We start from the raw sequence: 27978 nt of genomic DNA, 5'->3' as shown, positions 1-27978 counted from the left end.
TCAGGTGAAAGCAATTGACTGTAGTGAACTACCTGTCAGGACAGAGGACTGTGAGTCCCGCGCTGCAGGATTAACAGCTGTTGTAATAATGAGTTATCAGCCAGAGTCTGCCTTATCATCACCGGTGGCTCGGCTTGCTCCAGTTTCTCTCCAGAACAGAGCTGTGCCTTTTCCTGCCTCATTGTGGATTTTCTAGTGCTGCCATTGCTGTGTTTGTATTTTGTCCTCAGGGTTTCTGTTTCAGTTTGACATTTCTGTTTAGTTCCACTCTGTAAAGTTGTATGAACATCTTGTTTGTTTTTGAAGTATCGGACGATAGATTTGACGAGGTTTGTTGTTCTTCTCCTCCTGCAGTTAAATGTAATGGTTTGGTCTGAACGGGTAATCACGAGTAATATGACCAACGTTTAATGACTTTCTTACACTCTCGGGCTTTCAAATGAAAGATATAAAAGGGTGTCTGTACATATCTCAATCATAGACAGTCTGCTTTTCTCTGTGCAGAACATTTTTTTATTATTTGACCAAAAGAGAGAAGAGAAAGCATTCAGAATGTTTGACTTTGTCTAAATCATCAACTCTAAAGGATCACTCCAGGAGGAAACATACAAGGATACAAGTGATGTCACTTGAGTCGCTGCTGGCAAGGTTGACGTTGTAATGTTTTAAAATGGGAGAAAAGGTGTGATGAGGAGTCAAGATAAAAGTGAGCTTAACAGACCTCTGTAGCCCCCTCCTCATGGCTAGAGTTTACCAACAAACCTGAATCTACAGTTTAGTGTATTCAGATGAAGTTGCATTGTGGTTACTCGGGATGGAAAGTAACGGCACATGGAATAAAAGAAGAAAATATCTACGTCAGCCTTTCCCAAACTTTAAGACTGCCACGGCCTGCTTTGAAATACAAAATTACTCCGGGGCCCATTATAATACATTTTTTTTATGACTACATCTATAACTTTCAGTAAGGGTAAATTATTTGACATGACAAAATGATATTATGGCAAGATAGACACAAAAGTTTACTAAACATTATGTCCATGAATAGTCATGACAAGCCTTACTAATCACTTAAAGGGTTGACTCATGGTAAAACATCATTATTGTGATATTTATTTTATTTTTAAAATTGGTGGAGGGCTTTTCCCGGCCCACCTGCAGTACCCACACGGTCCACCTGCATACATTTTTGAATGTTTAAAAAAAAAAAGTGGATTGTGAGATTTACAGTGTCGTGGTCAGCTGACTGAAGAAAGTCAGCATAACTTTGCCTCGCTGTAATCCCCTCTTTGTGAGGACTGACGTGATCTGACTTGTGTTTTGTGTGAGCAGTGATGGCGGAGGTAAACAGTAATGTTTTAACAACACACTCGATACACGTAAAGTGAGCTCAGATTCACAACAACAACATGTTCTTAATGTCTTTGCAGTGTCATTGAGAGGAGATTTTTCAGGATTATGAATAAACAGTCATAGCTTAGCAGCGGGCGTCTTTTCCATTATCTGGTCATTATGTCCTCTCATATTCTCACGGTTTCTAGTTTGCACTTGAAATGATCTTGAGGTCAAAGCAGAGCGTGTGTACTGTACTGTGTGGATCACATTGTCATGCTTAATGTGCACATCGTAAAAAAAAAAAGCAACCGTATCATTTTTGATGTATGGCGATGTAATCGTCCCACTGACACATTCTTTCGCTCTTTTCTTCCCAGGATTCGTCCTCAGATGGCCAAGGAGAAGATCGAGGGCTGCCATGTGTGCACGCTGGTCACACCCGGAGAACCGCAAGTCCTGCTGGGAAAGGACAAAGCATTCACGTACGACTTTGTGTTTGACATCAACTCGGAGCAGCAGCACATCTACCAGGCCTGCGTGTACAAGCTCATTGAGGGCTGCCTGGAGGGCTACAACGCCACCGTGTTCGCATATGGGCAGGTACGACACAGAGCCTTAGATTTATTGTCTAAGGACATACACTAAGGTTTCATAGGTTTTGTTATTTATCTTTTGTATGTAGTGAATAGGCTGTATCCAAATGTTTTTATGACCATGTGGCTCTATGAGAGTTATGTTGTTCTTCTTACAGTAAGTTTTCGAAGTGACACTAAATAAAACTAACATGGAAGCAAATAAAACACCTAACTTATTCTGTTCTTTATACCATCAGTGATACACATGTTTCAATAACATAAAGCTCTCATGGAAGAGAACAATGTTCATCTTATGTGTCATTGGATCTTTCAGCTGCAAACATGTGGAACCTTACAGTCGGTCATTTTTGTCTAATATACTTATTGTTAAAACTGTAAGACAGAACAAACTGTAATATTGTACAATGTCATGCTTATAACATAGAAATAGGCTTAGCTTATCTAATTAGTATGGGCACGGCATGTTTTTTTTTACATGTGTAAAATACAAGAATATACCCACACTTCAAAAACAAATCAACAACACCCCAACACACAAAATGTAAGATGTGTGATTTTTATTTTTAAACCATCCCTTTATTGTCTTTTATAGTAAAGCATAAACAGTGTATAGCAAAACAACACACACAATATGAAAACTAAAAAAAGAGGAAATAAAAGTAAAGGAAAAAAATATAAAAATACAAAATAATAATTAAAATAAAAACATAGCAGCCCTACTGACAATCAGATCCGTTCATCAGTCCAACCCGCATTTTGTATGTCATTACCCTCACAGGAAGTTATCAAAAATAGTCCATACATTCCAAAACTTGTCAAGTTTGTTTTTTAAGAAACAGCTTATCCTTTTAAGAGCAAGAAAGAGAGTCATTCCTTTCAACCACTGAGAGACTCCACAGGTTGTCCATTTCTTCCATGAGCGAGCAATGCATCGTTTGGCCTCCAGGAAACAAACATCGAATAGATACTTGACATTATTTGAAAGTGCAAAATCATCAGGATAGATATTAAGAATATGCAGTTTAGGGTTAAGAGGCGACTGCATGAGTCCAACACCTTTCCCCAGAAGCAGATTATCAGTGCACATTCCCACAAACAGTGAAACAGAGACAGATGTGTGATGTCTGGAGGACCCTGAGAAAGGATTCCTGACTTCATTTGTTTCAGACGGGTTCGGGAAAGACCTACACCATGGGGACGGGCTTTGATGTAGGCCTGAGCCAGCAGGAGCAGGGCATCATCCCGCGGGCCGTTCATCATCTGTTCGAGGGGATCCAGAGCCGGAGGGAGCGCGCCCAGCAGGCCGGCAGCCAGCCGCCCGAGTTTAAAGTCAGCGCTCAGTTCCTGGAGGTGGGTTTCACACTCAGAGAAACATGTGTCACCACACTTTGATTACAGCTTATTGATCTCACATATTAACAATGCTGTAGATGATGATCTGGCATACACATGTACATGTGGATGCTGCTCCATGTTTCCTCTTACCAGGGGACAAAACTGTGAGACAAGAGGATCAGCCCCCTCTCCTTATAAACAGAGAGCGACGGCTCAATGACAGATGGGCAGGAATGTCTGCTTGTGCTTTGTTGGTCCTGATTAATGTGTGCTGTTACCTCAGACATTATTCCTCTTCACTGTGGGGAGGAAGACGGATATGAGGGAGGGAGGGGGGGCTTTGTGTAGGAGCAACAAGATAATATGACAAGTAATCATTTCCTTCCTTCTGTCAGGCACATGTTTAGGTTGTCTTTAGACGTAAATGATTATTTATGAGTGTGTATGATTGGGATAATTTAACATTCTGTAAAGATTCAAGATTCAAAATGTTTATTGTCATGTACACAGTAGGAAACATGTTTCCCTGTACAATGAAACTCTTTCTTTGCTGTCTACAATGAATGCCAACAATAAAATATTAAAATTAAACATAGCCAAATAAAAATAATAATAACAAATATCCAAAATATATAAAAAATAAGGCAATTTGAAGGCAGTAGAGTGCAAATAGAAAATTTAAACTGTGCAAAAAATGAGTGAAAACAAATATGAATACATTTTTCCTTCTTGCTATCTCTTATTTCATTTTTGTCTGTCCTACTCTCTTTTTCTCGTGGGTTTTCTGGACTACTCAGGTCAGGAGGTTATCTCTGTTGATGGTAAACAGATGTGTGTGTGTGTGTATGGTTTGGCAGTAGGTGGGAACGGCTAAGCTTTCAGCTGACCCTGTGCCCTTTGTTTCTGAAAGGTCGTTCTTTTGACCTGTGTGTGAATGAGAAACACAGCTGTGAGTCAAAGGGAGAACAGACTCCTATAATCAGTCCTGTTAAAATGTCCTTAAATACATTCTAACAATGTGATACCTTTGTGTTTGTGATCCATGCAGTTGTACAACGAGGAGATCCTGGACCTGTTTGACGGAACCAGAGATCCAGAGAGTAGGAGCAGGAAGTCCAACATAAAGATCCACGAGGATGCCAGCGGCAGCATCTATACCACGGGTGTCACCTCCAGACTGGTGCACTCAGAGGAGGAGGTGGGTGCATGTGTGTATGTGTGTGTGTCAGAGTGTGTATCATCTATTATCATATGCAGTAACCATCAGTTTGTTTTCAGTGAACAGTTTGTTTGTACCCCGTGTGTTTAAAAGCAGTTACTCCTTGGTGTCTTGGTGAAAAGGTTCCTAGAAAGATTCTTAAAAAGGTAGAGATGCACCAGTTGAGGAAATCAGGGCCAATACTGATATTTGAAATAAAAATGTAGATGATTGCAGATTCTGTTACCCATGTTTGTTTCATGACTTCTTTTGGTGTAAGACTCCCACAATGTCTTTTTTAGTTTCACAAAGAACTTTAAACAGAAAGCAAAAGGAAGTTTTAACTTTCTGATGAAGTGTTCTTAGTCTGCTCTCCTCGATCAGATCAAATGTTTCTTGTAGTTCTGGAGATGGGAAGTGTAGAAGCGAGCGGTATTACACAGCAAAGGGTTAACTGTAAAAACATGGTTGAATGTTGACAAGTTAAAGTAGAACATGGGAGCCGCTAGAGGTCCCCAGCATCCCCAAAACTCTGCTAACAACTTGTGGTGTTTGTTAGTACTGATCGAGAGATGGGGGAAAAAAAGAACAACAAATAGTATGAAGGGTCATAAGAAACACTCTGCTTCAATCTGCTACCTTCTACTGTTGAGATTTTCTGAGAAGCAGCCAGATATTTAACAAAAAACGGGGAGTACATCAGTGGAATAGGGAGGCTGTGATGGGGTCAAGAGGGCAGGAGGAATGTCTGCTGGGCGAGATATGACGAGCCATTGACAAAGAGGTTAAAGGAGGTTAAAGAATCTTCTGGATTTATTCAGTCTCTCCTTAAATAGAGTAGGAAGGAAGATGTGAGAAGTGACAGACAAAGGAAGCGGATGAACGGCCAAATTCAGTCGAGGTCATCTTTGTTTTAAATTCCACCAAATTCTGTAAGCTTGTGAGTCAAGTGGAGACAGATGAGAACGCCAGGACGAGAGAAAATGTCAAAACAGAGGGAGGAGATAGAAATGTGGAAAAAAAAGAAAAGAGTATAAGAAAAGTAAAGAAACGTGACAATGAGAGAGGATTCATCCTGCTGTTTGCAGAATTGCAGCTCATAGAAAGTGATATGAAATTATTATTTTCCCCCTCCTCATAAGATCCGCTGATATGAGAGTTATTCTGCCAGGGGTGTGGTTATCCAACTAAAAGAGCATGCTGTTAACAGTTTTCAATCATGACCAAAACGTCCTCTATGTTGTGTTGCAGATGCTGCAGTGTCTGAAGCTCGGCGCCCTGTCCCGCACCACTGCCAGCACCCAGATGAACGCCCAAAGCTCCCGCTCACATGCCATCTTCACCATCCACCTCTGTCAGATGAGAGTCTGCCAGCAGCCTCAAATGGTGAGGCAGTTGTTGGGATTGTACTCTATAATCCTCAAATATCTGTAAGCCAGTGGAGGCTAGGATAAGAAACAATGAATATTATGAAAAAAGACAGGGATATATAAATATAAAAAAACATCTAAAATGTCCAGAGATGATTTTAAATAAATAATTAAAAAAAACAGTACAAGTGATTTAGTTTTACAGTCAGAGTAGGATTAAAGGTGATGAAATAATTGCTGTTTTCAAGTCAGAAACTCCAGCTGATGAACTCATCCTTGATTGCTCTTGTTTACTCTGCCTTCAGAACGGAGGAGGGGAGAACGGGGAGAACGGGGAGAACGGCGAGTTGAACAGCGTGGACTCAGGACCCATCACCCAACCCGAGTTCGAGACCCTGATGGCAAAGTTCCACTTCGTGGACCTGGCCGGATCTGAGCGGCTGAAACGAACTGGAGCCACTGGAGAGAGAGCCCGCGAGGGAATATCCATTAACTGTGGACTGGTGAGTGAGAGAGAATATGTGTGTGTGTGTGTGTGTGTGTGTGTGTGTGTGTGTGTGTGTGTGTGTGTGTGTGTGTGTGTGTGTGTGTGTGTGTGTGTGTGTGTGTGTGTGTGTGTGTGTGTGTGTGTGTGTGTGTGTGTGTGTGTGTGTGTGTGTGTGTGTGTGTGTGTGTGTGTGTGTGTGTGTGTGTGTGTGTGTGTGTGTGTGTGTGTGTGTGTGTGTGTGTGTGTGTGTGTGTGTGAGAGTCGGGGGGTGGTGCTGCCAGGAAACCATTCTAACCTTGTTGCTGTGAAGTGACAGCGCTAACCACTGCACCCCCTGCGGCCCATGTCTGCATGTTAATAATATAACACTAAAAACAATTCTGTGATCAATTTCTGAAATCGTCTTTTTGTGCGTGTGTGTGTGTGTGTGTGTGTGTGTGTGTGTGTGTGTGTGTGTGTGTGTGTGTGTGTTACAGCTGGCCCTGGGAAATGTGATCAGTGCTTTAGGAGACCAGACTAAGAAGGGGGGGCACGTCCCTTACAGAGACTCTAAACTCACTCGTCTATTACAGGACTCCCTGGGAGGCAACAGGTATACACATACAAACAAAACCACACACACACATATACAGGACAAATGATTTATCTAGTATCCTAACTGTTGAGGAAGAATATTCAACGCCAGGTTGCTTGATAATTAAGCAGGGCTTCAGTGCTTCTTAGAGCGGACATGACCTGTTCAATGAGAGTTTATCTGGCAAAGCGAGGACTAAAAGTCATATATTAGTATGCACGAGTATTCCCTTTGAGTTTTTAACATTTTACAGTGTTAAAACATTGAATTCAAATAACCTTTTTGGGGATTTTTACTGTTTGATTAATAAGCAAGGGGCATCCAAAAGCAGATATCTGTTGGAATTGGTTGCATCTGATGCACTTTGAGTTTTAATATCAATACTATAATAAAAAAGCACTTAAACCTTTGTGTATTTCTGTTTAAATATTTGAATTAACTGTAATTCCCCCACTCTAAATTATGGATTTTTCTGTGCGTAAAGATTCAAATACAATGAGGAAAGAAGAGAACAGAAAAATCTTTTGTTTTCCACAATTGGATAAAACAAGATGATTGAATAAGTGACGTTGAACATATTTAAACATCTTAATGTTTGATAATATAATAGGCATGTTAACTATTTTTCAGCATAGAAATCATCAGAAACTAAAAAGAAGCACTAGCTGCGGTTTTTCAGTGTTTTTTTTACAAATAGTTCAAAGCAGTGTAGTTCCTCAAAGGCACAAAAGCTTGACATGCTGTAGAGTTGTTAGTGTCTTCATTTAGTCTACAACCTTCATGTCTTCTTCCTCCCCAGTCGCACAGTGATGATCGCCTGTGTCAGTCCATCAGACCGGGACTTCATGGAGACCCTGAACACACTGAAGTATGCCAACCGAGCGCGGAACATCAAGAACAAGGTGGTGGTGAACCAGGACAAGACCAGCCAGCAGATCAGCGCCATGCGTGCTGAAATAGCCAGGCTTCAGATGGAGTTGATGGAGTACAAGGCGGTGAGTCGTAGGGATGGATGGATGACGGGATGAAGGCGGAACAAATAGGAAAAAAAGTGAAGGGATAAAAAATTTAAAAAAATGAAGGAAGAGCTCAGAGAAAGAGATTAGAAGGGATGAAGAATGAAAACTGGCAGGTGGAAGAAGAGAGACAGCACAGGGCTGTCAGTGTATTTGATACGATGATGCAATAAGAGAGGAGCGTAAAGACAACAGTAATGGGAGTAAGAGAAGAGTACGAGAAGTAGAGCCTACAGCAGCTGATTTCTATATCAAATTACTGGAAATCACACATCCATTAAAGCCTCTACTATACAGCAGTGCAGAGATATGAAGATTAATCAGTGCAATGTCAGCATTTTTTACAACTTAATGCAGAGATAAATTGATTTTGTAGCTATTTCTTGAAAGCTCTGTGTAACCTTTATGCAGAAAGAAGATGCAGTTGAGAAAATTCAAAGAAAGTCTGTAAAGAGTCTCCACTTTTTCATCATCTTCGACCTCCGAGGCTACGAGCAATCGTTTAGCGGATTCAGTCTATTATGGTGTTTAAGGGGGTTACTACGGTTACTGGAGGGAAGTGAATGTGTGACTTGGACGAGGGGCTGCGAGCTGACCTAAATGTGGTAATAAGGGATGTGCTGGATTGGTAGAGGTAATGATGTCTGCGAGCTGTAACTGGTTTAGATAGTGACTCTCTGTTTGACACTTACACAACAGAATGTTTGCAGCGTTAATCATTCAAAATGCAACAATAGGTACTTGAAGAACCCCAGATTGACCTGCACATACAAAACAATAGCAATGTGTTTGGTTGGCCTGCAACATCGGGTATATGTGAGAGTATGGATTTGTAAGTTGAGTTTAATTTTTTTAAAGTATTTACACCCTTAAATCGTCTTCTCCACTTAATTGAATGTGGTGTTCAGGGTCATTATTATGTATGGTAAATTCTCTGTGCAGGGGAAGCGTGTTGCTTGTGAGGAGGGTTCAGAGGGCTACAGCGATATGTACCAGGAGAACGCCATGCTGCAGAGAGAGAATGACACACTGCGTCTCAGAGTTAAGGCCATGCAGGAGACCATTGACCACCTCAACACCAGAGTCACACATCTGCTGGCCAATGAGGTCAGCACTCTGCTCACCAAATCAAGTAAGTTTACTAACTTATATTTGACTTTCATTTTGTATGTTTTCAAGCATTCGCAGCAAAGTATCCTTATACATTCAGTGCATGTCCCTGCTTCTGTTGTTACCCTGCAGGTGAAGGCAATGAGGAGATCGGGGCTTTAATCCAAAACTACATCAGAGAGGTTGAAGAGCTGAGGTAAGAGATCCTTACCTTCTACAAAACCGTTATGTACTGCCACTGCTTGTACTATTTCTCATCTGCATTATATTTCTACTGTTCAATTTGTAGCTACAGCGACTAGCCAATTAGCTTAACTTAGCATAATGGCTAAAACAAAAAGAATCAGAAACTTACTCTAGTTGAAATTTAAATGTCTAAAGCAAAGTAATTACAATATTTGACACCTTTTAAAAACAGTAACACAGTGAAGGATTGAATGTGCCTACAGAGCGAGGCTAGCTCTCTCTATCCACTTCCGTCAATATACTGTATCAAGCTAGCTAACCATATTGTGGCTTTAGCTTAGCTTGATTTTACTGAGAAAAGTCTGATATCAATTTTCTCATCCAACATATGTCAAAAAAGTGAGTTTCAAATTTAAAACAAATCCAAACTTTTTAGTAAGACCACATCACTGTAGCTGAACAGCAACTTAAGTAAGTACAAGTGACGATTTCTGCGTAACAGCTTTGGGTGTAGTTCAAGTGACTCACCAGAAGAGTCAAAAGGTCAGTGAAGTGACTAAGTAATATCGGTTTTTATTTTAAATGTTGCTAATGTTAGCTTAAATAAGCTACTTTATGCTACTTGTCATACAAGACCAAAAGCTGGGAGGATTAGGTGAAATTCCTGGCTGTATTAAAGTGAACAAGGTTTCATGTATTGCTGTATTCAATATATCACTTGTGTGAGGAAGATTGTGTTACATCTTTCTGAAGTTTTATAGTCAGTGATAAAAATCCATAGCAGCAGCTTAAGCTAGCCTCTAGTAAGTCACTATATATGTTGTTTCTATTTTAATTTTTTATTTTCCTGCACTTGGAAAAGAAAGAAATTCTGAATAAATTAACCATTTAAAACAAATGTTTTTTGTCTTCTTCTGTCCCTCTCTTTTTCCTCTGTCAGGTCAAAGCTTCTGGAGAGCGAGGCCATGAACGAGTCGCTGCGAAGGCACACGGCCCGACTTTCCTCACGTTCACCGTTCCCTTCCTCCACCCTCAGCCCCGCCCCTGGCCACCCGCTTGGCTCCTCCCCTGCTCCCATGTCCATGGAAGCTGAGATGACGGATGTGTTACGCCGAGCCAAGCTTGACATTGAACGTCTGAAGAAGAAGGAGAGGAGGCAGAGGAGGCTGAGGTGAGGACAGTATAACACAAATAAAAAAATAATCAGGACAAAAGAGACAAGTTTGCATAGTTCCAGGAAGCTCTAATTTCCCCCATTATTCAAACATCTTAAGGTAATTTAAATGTAATTAGCCTTTAATCCCTTTAAGCCCTTTTCAATTAACCTGTGAATGTTTTAAAGCCAAGAGAGCCTGATGACTACTTTATTGTTGCCCCTGAAACACGCCCTCTGCATAGCTTCACTCTTCCAACTTAAGAGGCACATCACAAGTCGATTAGAGCTTTGGGACGGCCGGCTTCTGGATAGAGTTGGGAGGCAGCCAGCGCTGGGTTAGTAACTCTGGCTCGGACACAGAAAAGTCTGATTCAGTGGGCCAGTGGGTCATGAGAGAGAAGAGGACACAGCCTAGCAGCCTAAATGAGGTGTAATGGGATAGATGTGGAGGTAGATGGGACTTTGGAGATGTGATGGGGGATAAGCAGGATGGCTGTAAAGGGGAGATAAAATTGGCAATAAAAGCAGAATAGCTAAAAAGGTTCAGATGAGCTGAAGAAGGCTTTGCTGATGACTACAGAGGTCTGATATTGGAGTTGGCATATGACTTGGCAGCTTTCCCAAAGCAGTACGCGTTAGTATTTGCAATGCATGGTTAAGGAAAAAAACAGAAAACACTGTTTACTGTTGAAGGTGAATCAGATAGAGGAGGACAGGAGGATGATTATAGGAAAGGAAAAGAACTTCATGACACTTCTACATGTGACTATTTGCCTTTATTCCTGCTGTTACATGGCTTAAAAAAGTGTTTGTTTTATTTCCCCCCCTTTAGTCCAGAGTTGGAGAAAGGTCTGAAGAAGCGAGTCAAACTGCACACTCATGAGAACGGGGAGAACGGGCAGAGTCGTGAAAACGGACAAAACGGAGAGAATGGAGAGATCGATTCTGATGATAACTACACCGAGGTAAACTACATTTCTTTCAATATTCAGTAGAATTTAGAAACCAAACAAAGCAGAGTGTGATGTCTCTTTGTTTGTTTTTTTGTGTGTAGGACATCATGTCTCCCCTGCAGGAGGAAAGTGGTTGTGAAGAAGATGAAGGGGAGGAAGAGGAGGAGGGCAGGGAGGAGGAGGAGGATGGGTTTGACAGCGACGAGAGCCAGGTGGATTCAGACTCGGACTCTGATGAGAAAGGTGTGTTTTTGACGGCTTTCACATCCAAATGAATGCAACCCTCGTCCGTTTTGAATCCTGTGTTTGGTCAGTTTCACTCCATCACTCCATCATTTGTTTTTCAGACTTTACTCTGTCAACAAATATTGGATGGATCACCATCAATTATTTAAATTGTTGTAACTTCTGATGATCCCTTGATTTTTTAAGCTAGCCGATTTAGCTAGTAATACTTTCCATTTATTCAGTGAAATACAGTATATTGAAATGAAGGGATTGAAATTGCAGAATATTTCATCGACAAATGAATAGGGACTTTGAAATTCTCTGGACTGTCCCATTAAGGCCATCATCTGGTCTAAATTCTATTTAGCCTCAACTGATTTTTTATTTTGTACAAATGTTAGCATGCTTACATGTAGTTATCATTTATAATACAATATATACTGTAATAGAAAGTTAGCATTGTCTTTGTTATAATATTAGCATGCTAATGTTAGGTCATAGACCTGGTGTTAGCACGTACAGCCTCACAGAGCTGTTAGTAGGTGTGTCACTCCGAGTCCTATCCAACTTCACCTCTTCTGTAAAGACTTCATGCAGGTTGCCAGATTGTTGCCAGAAAAGACAAAATTAGACTTTTTACAGTGTTTATATGAGTTTGAAAGTTTTATGGAGGTTTCTTAAAGAAGCATGGAGAAGCAACATGTGAAACAAATATTGCCTAAGTTGTTGTTTAATGTCAATTAGAAAGAAATATAAATCAACTTGAGGCATTAATATAATAAAAGATAAACTAGGGGCGCGGCAGCATTCAATTTTTGACATTCAACTATCCAACTTCATTTGAAATGAACTCTTCTTTAAGCAGCTAACTTCCAGGCGGACTTGGCTGATCTGACCTGTGAGATCGAGATCAAGCAGAAGCTGATAGACGAGCTGGAGAACAGCCAGCGGAGGCTGCTGATGCTGAAGCTGCAGTACGAGGAGAAGCTCATTCTACTGCAGAACAAGATCCGAGACACTCAGCTGGAGAGAGACCGTGTGCTGCAGAACCTCAGTGAGTTCAGACATCATGGGATTTGTGGTTAACACACACATTTGGGTGTTAGTCAATCAATTTTTTATTTTTTTTATTTGTAAATTTTATTTCATTCAAACAAACAATAAAGTGAAGAAAAACAAACAAACATAAAATCTCAAATTTTTAATGAAAAGGAGCAGAAAGAAGACTAATCTTATAATATCTGCCCCTCTTTCACGAAGCATTAATTAAAACAAAACAAAACACTTCATTCAAATACATAAATAAGTGTAAGGTGTACTAGAGCTAAAGTAGCATCCTGACAACACGTCATTAATAGTACTTCATGATACCACAGTGTCTATGGAGAACTACACAGAGGAAAAGGCCAACCGGGTCAAGCAGGACTACGAGAAACGTCTTAAGGAGATGAACCGAGACCTCATGAAGCTACAAGTGGCGCAGAAAGAGCATGCACGTCTCCTCAAAAACCAGGGGAGGTACGAACGGGAGCTGAAGAAACTTCAGGGAGAGGTCAACGACATGAAGAAAGCCAAGGTAAGCGGAGAGGAAGGTAGAGTCATTTTGAGAGGAGGATGGATGGATAAGATTCTTAAGCAGCACTTGACTATTTCCAGGTTGCATTGATGAAGCAGATGAAGGAGGAGCAGCAGAGGAGGAGGATGGTGGAGGCAAAGAGGAGCCGAGAGATTGCCCAGCTCAAGAAGGAGCAGAGACGACAGGAGGTCAGAATCTATGATTTCTGGTTTTATATGTGTCAGTAGCTGCTGAGAAAATGTGAGCTAATGTTGCATTTGTAATCTTTGTTACATCTGTTTTCAACACGGTCCAAATTCAAATCCCTGCTGTGTTTACAGAGATGATTCACACTGATGAGTAGGTGCGGATGCTTGCAGACATGTGTGAATATACATCAGGCCTCCATCTGTTCCACAGTCTGACACATCAGAAATGGATTTATGGATCATGAGCATATTGCATACAGATTGTCGGAATTGCTTTAATGTTTTCCCTGCAGTAGAACTCTTAAGTAATCAGCATGAGAACATTTACACTGTCATACCTTGGGCCTTGTTTATAATCCTGTTATGTAGAGTTTCAGCTGAAGTGTTCACATGCTTTCATGATCAACACTTTTTTGTTGTGCAGAAAGCAGCTCAAGGATCCTTATTTATATTTTCATTTCATTTCATTTTTTTTATTTGTTCCCTACATGTTAAAACACACAACAGAAAAGGAAAAAGAAAAAAACGATTCACGCTTTATCCCATGTACGGAAAGGAGCAGGGAGAAGAATGAATCTTGTTTTCCCTGCCCCTTACTCAAAAAGCAAACAATAAATGTCTGGATGGTCTGTCCAGTTACAATCAATGAATGAATATCATGCCAACATAAAACAAACCTGACAATTCAGTCTTCACTTCCTCAGAAATTAGAAGGAAAACACACACAAAACACACTAACTGCCAATGTCATACAGTCTGATGACATAAAATGTTATACATTTTCTTAAAACTGAAATATCTGAGCACAGCCCTTCAAATCATTATTTAAAGAATTCCACAATTGAATTCCAATTACAGAAATACACTTCTGTTTTAAAATTGTCCTTGCAAACTGATGCCTAAAATTAAAATGTCTTCTATTCTCTTCATCTTCATCAGAGAAACATGAGGAAAAATTAGATTAACGCCCAATGACAAACATTTGAAACATCTTTTTGATCCTCCTGTCCATCAGTACCAGATCAGAGCCCTGGAGTCTCAGAAGCGGCAGCAGGAGCTGGTGCTGCGCAGAAAGACGCAGGAGGTGAGTGCCCTGCGGCGTCTGGCAAAGCCCATGTCAGATCGCGTGGCAGGGCGCGTGGCCCGCTGGAACCACAACACCTCAGTTACAGACTCTGGAGCAGAGTTATCAGCCAGCACAACAGCCAGCAGCTCTGAACCTGAGACTGGGAGGTCTGTGAGTGGACTGGTAAAGCAGTGGAACAACAAGAACAATGGATTCGGATATCTCGGAGAGAGTGAAGGGAGCATGGATGGAAACCGGGTCATTGGGTGAGATGGAGTCACATTTTTTGCAACAATTTTCAAGTGGAAGTTATTTTAGAGTTTTATTATTACAATGAACAAATAAGGGGGTTAACATTTTCAAAGGGGTAACGGTGGTAATAAGCTTTCTCCTCCTGTCCCCTCCATTCCTCTCTTCTTTCTTCCTCCTTTCAGCAGCAGGAAGAAGCTGCAGCGTAAACCAGCAGGCCTTGGAAGCATCGCTGCGGCAGGTCGAGTCAGCAGTTTCTCCAAATCAGCTCGTCAAAAGTGGCAGACCCTTGAGCGTCGCATTATGGACATAGTCATGCAAAGAATGACGATCCAAAATATGGAGTCAGACATGGATCGCCTTATCAAGGTAGGGATGGCCGTTAGGGTTTAGCTCTGATGAGGTTAAAAAGAAGCGCTGTTAGAGGTGTTTTAACTGGTGTCACAGCAGATTGTACTGTCAACTAAATTGATTGTTATACAACAAGCCAATAACCACAGTGTGGTGACCAGCAGTGTTAGTTTCAAATTCAAACTAAAGGACTGAGAATTAAACATGCAAATAGTGTCAGCATCAGCAGAAGCAGCTCCTTAAGTCACACTTTTTTTTTTTGTCTTCATTTCAGTAGCTGTCAACTTTAACCAAAGTGAAGGGAGGCTCATCCTTCCTCTTTTTTTTAAGGCAGCGACTGTTAAAACCATGCAGAACTATCTGCTATGCTGGACACAACACTTTAGAAAATGCTGTCAGCTTTAAGCTGCTTAGTTTGAGGACAAGAGAGTAATCACAAATTGATTTGTTTCACACATGTGGAAATAACACTCCCCCATTTGATTTTCCTTGAGTATGTTTTTACAATAGTTCTTACTTCCTTTTTTTTTTCTTGCTGTGTTTGCATTTATGTTTTGTACGAGTCAGAAACGAGAGGAGCTGACGGCACAGCAGGAAGCACTCTCACACAAGAGGGAGGTACTGAGTGCAGAAGGGGAGGGGCCAGAAGAAGGGGACCGCATCATTCTGGAAATCAATGAGGAGATTGAGGTGCTGAACGCCAACATAGACTACATTAATGACAGCCTGTCTGACTGCCAGGCCACCATAGTGCAGATAGAAGAGACCAAGGTATAAACACACTCACACACACACACTATAACATGAGCACGAAAATCTATTAAGTTTGCCTATCAGCTGTGTGGAGGGACAGAAGGGCCTCCTGTAATGCTCAGGGTTGTTGGTTGTGTTTTCCCCCAGGATGAGCTGGACTCTGTGGACACATCGGTAGTGATCAGCTCCTGCTCTCTGGCTGAGGCTCGCAACCTGCTCGGCCACTTCCTGAAGGCTTCTATTGACAAAGCAAGTCATCTTTAGGGTCCCTATGAAAACCAATAAAGGGAAAAAAGTCTATTTTTGCAACAATTAGAAACTGTTTTTAAAGCCATAATGTTGAAATAACTCAAAGTTGAACTAAGTGCTTGAAGTAAGTGTCATGCAGGTAACATGAATAATGGTTTGGTGCCATCTAGTGGCATGTAATGCAATATGATGTTTGGGTGTTTTTCATTGTACCAAAGATCTCTAAACACTCAGTTAGAAAATGAACATACTGTAGATAATTTGTAGTCTGTTATACTAGTGTTTTGATCCTTATCTTCAAATACATTTTTATTCTGTAGCACTTGTGTGTGTATTGCATTTGCATTTTAATGTGTGACTTATATGGTCATTGTGTCTGCGCAGAGCTTACAGGTCGCTCAGAGGGAGGCTCAGATCAGACTACTGGAGGGTCAGCTGAGACAGACTGATGTGATTGGCTCCTCCCATAATCACATAATCCTCGACGCTCTGCGAGAAAAGGCAGAATACATCCCTGAACTCCAGGCTCTCATCCACAACGTACAGCAGGGTGAGTGTGTAACATTTTATCAGGTGTGTGTGTTCCCTCACACTCCTCCTCTTGATTCTCCGTCGCCAATCTGTCTCCTTCAGTCTGCTGCGGCGTAATGTTAAACACGATCTACTGCCTAAATGTCTATACTTCACTGTTTGGAGAAGTTTTAAGAATACATTCTTACATGGCTGTTATCATTGTGCTTAACACTGCTGCTTTTAACCACAGTACAGACTTTAAAGACAGTATCAAATAAAGTTTTACTTAGATTCTCACTCAGTCATCCACTTCCACCTGCTCCTTTGTTTGTGCAGTCCGTCCAAAAACAATGCGGCAGGGCAGGCACAAAAAATTGGCCCTTGTCAGACTTGGTGAATATATGGAAGGGATGATGCCCTATTAATTGCATGATTGATAGAATAGAATAGAATAGAATTACATTATTGATCCCAAACTGGGAAATTGTGGTGTTACAGCAGCAGGTTATCTCAAACACACAATATTAGCAAAACAACACAATATAATATTAAATACAAAGTAAATAAACACTAAAAATATCAAAACTAAGAATGTGACTATATACAACCAGGATTTAACTAAGCATTACTAGTCTTAAATATGAAAAGATTAAATACAACAGACTTTGCTGGAGATAGATGTAAATGTGCAAAAACAGTTGTAAATGGACAGTATTGATATAGGGAGCTGTCCACAGCTGTGCAATCAGTGATACATAAGTTAAAGTTAAAAGATTGATGGTTTAAAGGACTTTTTTTCGGGGAAAATGCAGAGAAAGATATAACATTATAAAAACAATTCAGTGAAAAAATAATGATTATTTGTGTTGTGCTGAGGTCCGACGATTTGTATGTTTTTTTGTGCTTCCAGAAAATGGCTATGCCAGCACAGATGAGGAGCCTTCTGAGTTCAGCCAAGCCTCTGACAGCAGGTGAGACTGCAGTCTGCTCGCCCACACTCCATCCTTCATACACAACATCACACAACAACATCCTCCTCTCACTGTGACCCTCTTTTCCTAAAAACATCTAACACGATCTGCTTCTGTTGGGTCATATTTAGCAAAAAAAAGAAGATTCCATTATGTGAATCTTTCATCTGAAAAATCGAGTACACACTGCTCTGTCCACTTTCCTGACTCACTTTCTCTCTTCCTGCAGTGTATCTCATATGAAAGAGTCTAACAGCCAGGATGATTTCAAGACAAAGGTATGGCTGATGTGTGTCGCTGAGGTGTACAGTTGTTAAATATCACTGTTACATTTGAAAGGTTTTGTGACCAAAACATCACATAGTGCTGCGTCTTACAGTCTCTGTTCTCGTCCCACCTTTTATAAATCACGATGACAGTTCGATGATGTCACTGAGTGTTGACCCCTGCTCTAATTTTCACCATCAACACACATCACAGCTTGTCAGTCCAGCTGTCATTCTTGTAACAAACCATGAGGGGGCAGTGTAAGCTAACACTTGTAAATGTCTTCCTCGTAAAGCTTTGTTCGATATTCTAAGGAGGAAACCCTGGTTAGAAATAAATCTCACTTATCCATAATGATGTGCCTTTTTCTTTTGTTGTGTTTTTTCATCATTGTTTTTCTCCATCCAGCCTTTTTTTTTTTACAAACCACAAAGGCGACTTTCTCTTTTGAAACATGTTTGTTTTTACGCTTTTAAAATTCTCTTTGCACCTTTTCCCAGCTGAATAATGTTTTTTCAGGCTGTATGTAAATATCTGCTGCACCTCATTTAAATGTAGTCTTTGTGTTTATTTTTTGTCTCATTTTCTTTTTATCGCACTGATTTCCTTCTTTCTGATTACACTCTTCACTCTATGGTCCTATGTAACAAAAAAAATGGTGCCCATCTTTCACCCAGATGGAGCCCCGTCTGTCCGCTCAGATGAAGGCGGTATCCGCGGAGTATCTTGGTCCAGTCCTGGACCCCTCATCGGGCAGCAAGCAGCAACACATTACCAAATCTCTGGCCTCTCTGACTGACATCCAGGAGGATGGTCTGAGCCTGGGGAGAGTGAGTCTGGGGCTCAGCTTGGCCCTGAGAGACCCCTTCCACAGAGACCGAGCATCCCGCACCATCAGCCTACCTATCAGGGGACACACCTTGTAAGTGAATCTGAATCAGATCTGAGATGAAGCTAGAGTAAGGCTTAACACGTGTTATAGAAAAGGTTAATGATGGTGGCCTGAGTCTAGATTATTCAGAAGTGTTACGGCTACACTTTACAAGTAATCATTTATCACAGTGTGTCTGATGGTAGGGTATTTTAAATGCAGCCCCCACTGCTGTGGCTACCAAGTGTTTTGTGTAGTGTTTCCCAACAGTGTGTCAGATTAGCTCTTGTAGCCCTTTTTGACACCACAAGCATTCTTGCATAACTTGTGAAGATGGCTTGCAATTCATTACAAGTAACTGGTTCACCATTTTCCATTTCTTTGATATTATCACTCACATTTCACTTTGAGCTAGCAAACAGACATTCATCCAATAATTCTAGTTAAGTTTACCAAATTAAGCTTCTAATCCGATTCCAAAAGCTAGCTAGTTAAGCTTTTTATACATTACTTTAAGCTAACATATTTAGCTCTTGGGCTACACAGTTGGGCTACACTTAAGACAACACATTTGGATTTACAAAAACAGACTAACAGGCTAGCAACCAAATATACCCTTTGATTTTAGTTCACTAGACACTAAATTGTTATCTTAAAGCAACAATGAAGTGAAACTGTTTATATAGCAATTTAAGCTAACTGTTTTAACCGTTACGCTACATCCTAAAGTGAGTATTTACAAGACCTCTTCCTTGACCCAAAGAATAAACCTACAGCACACCTGACCTACAGTTGTAGCTTCAGACAGAGATGTTTTTTTTTTTTTGTTGTTGACCTCTACTTTAGGAAGATATACTTCTTGTGACCTTTACTGTGGGCAAGGCTGCAACTATCTCCTGACTTTCCTGTATATTATTTCAATCACATTTCCTTTGACTGTTGATTCCCAAATTCTCAAAATGAGCAACATGACAAATATAACATAGTAAAAAAAAAAAAAGTGTCAATTCCATACCCTCGTCTTGAAGCCCATGATTGGTCAACATTTGCTGCATAGGTCACATGGGTGGTACATTTCTAACTTATTACTGAGAATAACAAACAAGTGGAATAGAAACATGAGAATAGGACATAACCGGAAGTTCACCCAAATGGTATTTCACAAGTTTATCTACAGCATAAAAATAACATCTTTTTTATATTTAGTTTTCTTAAAACCGAGACAAAATTGTCACAACAAAAATCTGTGCTTTTCCAACTGCATACTTCAAGCTAACATGCACATGAGATCTGCTCGAGACGTGACATTTTTTTAGGTTATAAAACTGCTTTAGGGATGGAAAAGGAGAAATCCTTAACACTTGCATCAGTCCCTGAGGAAGGGAAGTCTGGTTGTGTGTGTGATTTGATGTTTTAAGAAACGAGTCTACTAGTTGCTTTTGTCTGCTTTATAGATTCCCAGCAGTTTATGTAGCTTTGTATCAACCTGTGCACTTCCCCAAAGTGTTGCTTAGTTTTCTTTTGTGCTTGGTGTGTGTGTGTGTTTGTGTTTGTTTATCAGTCCCAGGCAGTCTCGTGGTTATGACACTTCCCCAATAACACGAAGGAAATCTTACGACCGTTCCTACAGGTACAGGCACTGTAATATTCAGAACTTTTTTTTTTATGGATGATTGATCCCAGTTTTTGATGCAATGTAATTTTCAAGCTCCTTCTTTTTAATGAATCTTGTCCTCAACTGTTTTCACACCTTTCTGCCTTTTATCAGGCCCACTGATGGCTATACTCCCCCCTCCTCCCCTCCTCTAAGGACCAGGAATGACCGCAATGTGTTCTCAAGGCTCACCAGCAACCAAACCCAAGGTTCTGCTCTAGACAAGTAAGTACACACATCAAACATACTTTCACACACTGCTTTTGTCCTTTTGTCTCCCTGTTCCCACCTGATCAATTCAGACTCACTTTGAACCACTCTTTTGGTTTCCTTTCTTTCTTTTCTTTTCTTCTCCTCCATGGTTTAGGGTCCTCCTTGGCCCACTAGATAGGCTGAAGGTCAGGGCTTTTGAGAGGAAGGTGTTTTTATCTGCAGCGTAGATGAGCCTCTTATGAGTGTGCTGCACAAGCTGTTTATCTTCAGAAGAATCCCGCACTTAGACAGAGAGACTTTTTCATCTGGCATTAGTTGAGTTCCTTGGGGAACAGCTGGTGCAAACACCCACACAACCCAGGTGTTAAATGCACTCCCAAGGCAAACGAAGATCTGATCATTGAAACCGAAAACCACAGGCTAGTCAGTCCTGCTTTTAGCAACACTAGCAAAGACGTTTAATTGCAGTGTCTTTCCAATCCATTCGTAGCAGTTACCAGGAAACAAATGAGGGGAAGGGGAGAGCAGCCGCTCAGATTGTACCATGCTGCACAGAAAGAAAAACAATGTCTGTTGTGGTTAATGAGGGGGGGAAAGCAAGATGTGGTATGATATGTTATAATTCATTATTTTGTATCTTTTTAAGATGCAGTGATGATGAACATGATCTGCATTTGGTCAAGCGGAAAATAAATATTGACCAATCACAACCAACAAACCGATCTTTTATAAATATCTAGGTTTGAAACTAAGAATAAATAAAAATATGTAGCTTTTGGTTTTCCCTGTTTTTCATGTTTTTCTCCCATCATATTTGCCTACATGAAGTCAACAGAATATAGTACATACTTCACAAGGTTTACAGTACGTGTGTGTAATCAAGCTGCATCAGGCAGAGTGAAAATGTGGATATATTACAGTGTGCATTGTAAGGGTAACTATAGGCGTTCAGTTGATCTGCTCTAAAGTTGTTTTGTAATCTCCATTAATCCAGAATAGTTATTATTTTTATTGAGCCCTTTGCATGCAGAGATGTTTGTGTTGAGCTTGAGTTGTGTGTGTGTGTGTGTGTGTGTGTGTGTGTGTGTGTGTGTGTTGATTGTTTAAATTGGAGCCTGTGGGTCCTCAGGATGTGGAGCAGGGGTAGGTAAATGAGTTGGCTCTTGCCATCTTTCCATGCAGCTGTTGTCGTTGGTTCCCATTTTGAATTGACTAGTTTGGGAGGACATTAATGTTTAGTGTCTTCTATGTAGTTCCCCATGAAGACCACTTCCTACAGCACATAAAGAAGGAGGATGAAGTGGTGTGAGCTTTCATCTTTTGTTTCAGGAAGCGTTGCAGTTTGCAGAAAGATTAACATCATGTTATTATTTCCACTCTTTCGTTTCCAAAAGCGAACAGTCGATGTGGTTTTTATCCAAAGGTTCATTAATTAAACCTTTTCATTTGTTTGGTTTCACTGTCCCAACATGACTGTTACAAACATGTCTGACCCAACTCTGAACTAACTTAATTCATCTCTACAAGCATGAAGTCGAAGATAAATGAAGCCAAGTCATTTGAAAAGTAATTAAACCCAGTATGAATAGTCTGAGTGAATTCTGTGTAATTGGGTGTTAAATGAGAAGCTGTCTGCTGTGCAAAGAATGAAAAAAAAGTGAAGAACATCAGTACAAGTTCATTGAATTTTTTGAAATGCAATAACTTTCTGTGATGTCGACATGCATGAAGAATATTTGCTGATCCTATTTGAGTACATGGATTGCTGACAAGACTGGGATCAAGTTCTTGACACATATTGGAAAAAACTGACATTTCATTTAATCAAATGTTTCATGTTTGTTATGGCTGAAGACACTTTGAATCTCAGGTCCTTTTTAAAAAAAATCTTTTCATGGGATTCCAGTAAAACCCATTGAATTTAAAGAAGGATTTTGTCTTGAGAATCTCTCAGGAGAGCAGATATTACTATGCTAATAGCCACCATAGCCGGCAGTAAATACCAAGAAATAGAGGAATCTTCTATCACTTTTTAACACTGTTGCTCCCTCCAGACATATCCAGAACTGTTTTTATTATTTCATGCTCAGGACTGTAAAGCACTGGCTCTCAGGGCGACAAACCAGAGGCTATAAAATATTTACAATATAATAACATTTTTATTGCACTGTCGCATACATACCAGGCTTTCCCTTCGGGCTATCGTTGAGGTACTGTGTACGTGTGCTCTGGATTTTGAACCTCAACAGCTTTGAGCAGGGTCGCCTTTGAGCTTGATTGAAATCCATTCAGGATCCATCCCACTGTTAACCCTTTACTTGTTGGAGTGGACGCTGGCATTAGGGGTCCTTCATTGAGGAGTCACAATATAATTGTTTGTTGGACCATCCTAGCAGTCAGTGTTTCTTCCTCAACCAATTCCCCTTTTTCCCTTTGTCTACTTTATTTCTTCCTTGTTCAATTAAATAGTTGGACATTTTGTGAAGAGAGATGTATGCAAAGATATATACCGCTCTAAAGTCTGTGAGAAATATATGAGGCTATAGCAAGAGAAAGGATAAATTAGATTAGCAACACTGGAAACTGGGAAAAAGCCTACTCAGCTTCTTCCAGGTTTAACTAAATCCACCTGCCTGAACCTCTAAAGCCCACTCGTTACCAATTATGTCCTTTTTTTAATCATTATCCTTAAAAAATAATGACAAACAATTTTAGCCACACGTCAAACCACCATATTTGGAGGCGTTTGCTACCCTTGTACAGATGCTAGCTAAGTAGCTAAGCTAGCCTTTTAGCTGGTTTTCAGGCTACAGCTGAAAACAAGCCTTAGTTTTCAGCTGTGTTTTTAGTTTTAATGGACACAAGACACAAGAGTGGTATAAATCAAGTAAATTAAAAAAGATAATTATCCAAACTGTCACAACTATTTCTTTAAACCATTAATCTTTAATACTAGCGCTAACGACGCAAATGGGAAGTGAACTTAACTAGCTCATTGCTTATTGTTGGTTGACCAGTGAATAGTAAATATTGCTTTAACAAGGAGAACATCTGTGGACAGATGTCAAAGAATAAAGCCTGTTCAGTGGTTATCTTCTTGAGAAAAAAAAAACATAGTTGATTAAAATGCCTGATAACCGCTGGACACGCTTCATTGTTCGACTGAGCTTTCCTACCAGTTTGCTCACTGCTTTGTATCCAAAACCCTTCCTCCAGTCACTCCTCCCTTTAACCCTCTGCCAGTAACCCTTCTGTCTTTCCTAAGCGTGCTTAACCCTTTCCTCTCCCCGCCCCACCCCACCCTCCCCTATCCTGCTCCTCTTCTGCCTCCAGGTCGGATGACAGCGACTCCTCGCTCTCCGAGGTGCTCAGGTAGAGGAACTGTGTTTGTCTCTGTTTTCCCATCTGCCTGTTTCACTTCACATGGTGTCATGTCGTCTTCACTGGTAGTCCGAGCCTTGCCTGGCCTCCACTATCTTTAACCCTCCTCTGTGAGGGCATGTAGCATGACATGTGGTGCATGTTTTAACCACATGCAGTTTTCTTGAGCTGCTGGCCTTTCCCACCCATGTGATGTTGTTTTTTCTCTCTGGTGTTTCTCGCATACAAGGCCTGAATGAACTTTTTCACCCATCAACAGAAAAAAAAGAGCAAATAAAACAGTTTGAAAATGTAATCAAACATGTTTTGAGTAACCTCTTGATATTTTGAGAAATAGTAACCCGAGTAATAACAAAGGTTATCTGAAGACACTTCATAAAAAGCAGATTTAGATTCAACATGAGCTAAACACTTGGTCACTTGGTCAAATTCAACAGCGGCAAAGAAAAACATCCTGAAACCTGGGGCAGCACCAGACTCATGTTGAACAGCCATCTCCTATGACTGTGTTAGACTCGGAGATAGAGGGAGATACAGAAAGAAAGAGGTGGATAGAAACCAAACAAACAACAGCTGATTCAGACTTATTGCCCGTAACAATGGTTAAAGTTCTCAGCTTTAAGCATTAAATGCTTGTCTGATCATGGTAATGGGGAAGGACTGATAATAGCAGTTACTGTATGTGCAATAGCAGATATTTAATTACCGTTACCTCATTTTTCAATAAAGATAGAAATAGTCATAAAGAGGTAAAACATACAACAAAATTTACAGGACGAGTCATTTTAGGAAATATTGACTTTTTTTTTTTCCATCTGAGACATATCTGCAGCCTGTTAGCTTAGCATTACACATAGAGTAGGCAATGGGGGAAACAGCTTGCCTGGTTCTTTAACCATAACACAATCTAAATACCAGCCACTCAAGCTCAAGAGGGAAAAAGTTAAAATCTTCACTGCACTCATTCATACACAGTCAGTAAAGCACAAGGACATACGACATGCCATCAGGAGGAGGTAGAAATAAACCTGTTGATCTTGGGGTTAGTAGACGACACAACCTCCACACGTAAGTTAGTGAGCCTCAAAGGTGGTTAGGCTAGCCATTTTTTTTTTACGCTTCAGTGTTTATGCTAAGCTAAGCTAATTGACAACTGGCTGGAGCATGTACAGATATGAGTAATAACAGTCTTCTCATTTCAGACAAAAAAAAGACTTGTAAAAAACATGTAACATGTTTTTTTCTTCTTTTAAACGATCAACCCGTCCTATGTTTTTCCTACTCTTTCACACACACACACACTTATGTGCAAGCACAAAAAAGAAATGGATGCACCATGGCTCTTCTGCCTGTTTTTCAATGTACTGCTGAGAGCACATACTGAGCTCCCCTCATGTTTTTCATTAGTCGGCTGGTCGCACAGTTCTTGGCCCTGCCACATCCATTAGCAGCCCTAACAAAGTGCATAACACAGCACACTGTAATATCTGTCAGAGGCGATTATCGAACGGAAACATAGCACAGTACTGTACAAAAAACAAACATTCCCTAACAGGAATAAGATCCAACAGGCAGGTATGGAGAGGCAGTTCAGTACAATGATTAGTTTAAAATCAACCAGGAGAGAACAAAATTAAAATTGAGGGAGAGTGGGACGACGTCTCATCACAGGCTATAAACACAGAATGAAGATAAAAAAGAAGGGATAAACAGGACATTGGTTAAATGAATAAAGCAACAGAGAGCTGAAGAGTTAAACGATAAAAGGAGTAGGAATTTAAAAAGACTAAGAGCAGTAAAATGAATACAGGAAGGGATACATTTAAAGGCTAAAACATTTAAAGAAGAGAAAGATAAAAAGGTTAAAAGCAATAAAATGAATAAAAGGAAGGGATAGATCTTTAAAGGAGAAATCACATAATGTGTCTCACTGACTTTATATTTTAATCAAAGACAAGAAGACATAAAAACCTTCAATCATCACTACAGCCTTCAGAGTGATAAAGTTCATTCAAATGAAAGGGCACCTCAAATCCTTCTGATCCTATTTGTTTTAAATACTTCCCCTTCTTCATGTACATAAAACTAGACCCATCACAAATATAGGCTTCTACTCTATTTAACAAATAAATACCTATACACAGTATATCCTATCATCATGTTTTCATTGAATTTGGTCCAAAATGGAGATGGGATGGATTTTATGTGATGCTGTTTTCACCTCCCTTCACAGTCAGGTTTTGCAGCAGTGCATAGAAGCGGAAGCTGATAATCTGACGGTGTTATCAACTTGTAACATTTCTCTACCTTAGCAACATGTACCAAACCCTTTCCATTGGCACCTAAAGGCCACTCACCATTGAGGTGCTGACTTGAGATAAAGCCCCATCCTGCATGTGGTGATGATGACACCTCAGGACTTTGTGCTGTGGTTTATTTTTGAGTTGCAGGCTGCTGTGTAGTCAGTGAGCCAGGCTGTGGCTGTTTGTACCATTTGTTTTGAGCTTATTTTTTCTTTTTTGTTTCATAAGACTTTGCAGACATGCACGATTTTTTTTTTTTACTAGTTGATGATTGACAGCTTTTGATTTTTGTTGGAATTTTTATGCACTTAAAAAAATATTCACTGGAAGTGTGGTGGATGTTTCAGTTTGATTTGATGTGTGTTTGTGTGTGTTTTAACTCTGGGACATCCACGTAGCTACACGCAGGAAGAGAAGAAGAGCATGCTACCATAGCTTCTAAACACACACTTCAGCTTCACTCTCTCTCACTCACACACAATACTAACAACCACTGGGGTTGTAAGGAAACCCACTAGGGACCAATTTTCCCACATTCCCCCCCTCTTCCTCTCACCCTCTGCCAGCTCTGTCTCAGTCCGCTGACTGCTCTCCAGGCACTCTGGGACTCTGGCCTGTCAGCAGGACACACTGTAGATTGTGGAGGGCGGGGGGGCATAGGGTATATGGGCCTGTGTGTGTGTTTGTATACTTAGGTGTGTATGTGTGTGAGTGAGTGTGAAAATGTAAGGCAGACAGACACGGTGAATAGAAAGCAGCTCTCACTGTTGCAGTGTCTTAATTGGGCTGTTTCACAAAGAAAAAAAAAAGAAGAGGGATTGGGTAGTGGAGGCATGCCAGAGAGAGGGAGCAGGTGGGTGCACAAAACCAACAGTTCAATATGTGTTTGTACGTGTTTGTGTTTGTGTTTGTGTGTGTGTGTGGGGTATTATGTACATGCACAGATTTTTTTTACACGGGAGTGCCTTTGTATCCAGTGAGGTTTGTATTGCCCCTTGTATTTTGTGTGCATGTTTTTGGATTGGCCTGTATCCAAGTACAAATATCTGTAGATAAGTAAAGAAAACAGCCTTACTGATCTGTATTTAAGTGACTGTTACATTGTGTGTGTGTGTATGTGATCTTTAGGGGTGTGATCAATCCTATCGGGGGTGTGAAGGGGGGTCGGACAGCCCCCCTGCAGAGTGTGTCTGTGGCCGAGGGCCACTCCAAGCCTGTACTATGTGTGGATGCTACAGATGAGCTGCTCTTCACTGGATCTAAAGGTAAAAAAAAACGTCTTGTTGGACTCTTGTTGTTTTTTGGAATAAATCTAATATATCTTGTATGGTCTTAATGACAGCTGTTAAATTTAAATAATGTATTACTATATTATACTGTATGAGATTTCTAAAGTTTTCTTTAATTAGTGTCTTCCATATGAAGCAAAATACAAAATAACTTAAAGAGTGTCATTTCTAACTATCATCAAAGTCAAGATGAGTTCAACATGCCGGCTCTTCTCTCATGTTAGTTTGATGAAAATGCAGCTACGGCTCGGAGGTGAATAAACAAGCTAACAGCTAGCTTGTCAAACCTTTTATAAGTGCATCGTGTATGAATGACAAAGTGCCTTTGAGGGGTTTTCTTCTCTTTGACATTTACATTTTGAGATACAGTGTGTAAATGAGTGTTGGAGGAGTATAGAGGTTCTTGTTGGCACATTTTAAGTTGTCCAGTATTTATGCTAATCTAAACTCATGTGGATGTTACTTAAAGGCTTTCTATGTGATTTTTCACACTTAAATGTAATAGAAATCAAGTATATCCTCTGAAAATAACTCTGTGAG

At 40.4% G+C, this 27978-nt stretch overlaps 1 protein-coding gene across 3 annotated transcripts in view; it reads left to right on the top strand.

Annotated features, from left to right (window-relative positions):
* The window catches only part of kif21b (kinesin family member 21B), a 69379-nt gene that overhangs the window by 25842 nt on the left and 15559 nt on the right, over positions 1-27978 (top strand). Inside the window, exons 2-28 of one of the 3 annotated variants that reach the window (XM_061042040.1) lie at positions 1713-1935; positions 3099-3281; positions 4315-4464; positions 5716-5850; positions 6140-6337; positions 6798-6913; positions 7695-7890; positions 8854-9043; positions 9154-9217; positions 10148-10378; positions 11196-11328; positions 11418-11559; positions 12407-12598; positions 12921-13120; positions 13201-13308; positions 14324-14640; positions 14809-14992; positions 15542-15745; positions 15875-15976; positions 16361-16526; positions 17400-17460; positions 17690-17738; positions 18405-18649; positions 20160-20228; positions 20367-20477; positions 23799-23837; positions 27278-27414. In XM_061042040.1, the coding sequence (XP_060898023.1) occupies positions 1713-1935; positions 3099-3281; positions 4315-4464; positions 5716-5850; positions 6140-6337; positions 6798-6913; positions 7695-7890; positions 8854-9043; positions 9154-9217; positions 10148-10378; positions 11196-11328; positions 11418-11559; positions 12407-12598; positions 12921-13120; positions 13201-13308; positions 14324-14640; positions 14809-14992; positions 15542-15745; positions 15875-15976; positions 16361-16526; positions 17400-17460; positions 17690-17738; positions 18405-18649; positions 20160-20228; positions 20367-20477; positions 23799-23837; positions 27278-27414 (4145 nt within the window). The remainder of the gene's footprint in view (positions 1-1712; positions 1936-3098; positions 3282-4314; positions 4465-5715; positions 5851-6139; positions 6338-6797; positions 6914-7694; positions 7891-8853; positions 9044-9153; positions 9218-10147; positions 10379-11195; positions 11329-11417; positions 11560-12406; positions 12599-12920; positions 13121-13200; positions 13309-14323; positions 14641-14808; positions 14993-15541; positions 15746-15874; positions 15977-16360; positions 16527-17399; positions 17461-17689; positions 17739-18404; positions 18650-20159; positions 20229-20366; positions 20478-23798; positions 23838-27277; positions 27415-27978) is intronic. The other 2 variants (XM_061042042.1, XM_061042041.1) reach the window with 2 other exon arrangements.

This window comes from Labrus mixtus, chromosome 7 (assembly GCF_963584025.1).
Source record: "Labrus mixtus chromosome 7, fLabMix1.1, whole genome shotgun sequence".
Lineage (NCBI taxonomy): Eukaryota > Metazoa > Chordata > Actinopteri > Labriformes > Labridae > Labrus > Labrus mixtus.
The sequence above is the reverse complement of the archived record's forward strand: the minus strand, read 5'-3'. Positions and strand labels throughout refer to the sequence as shown.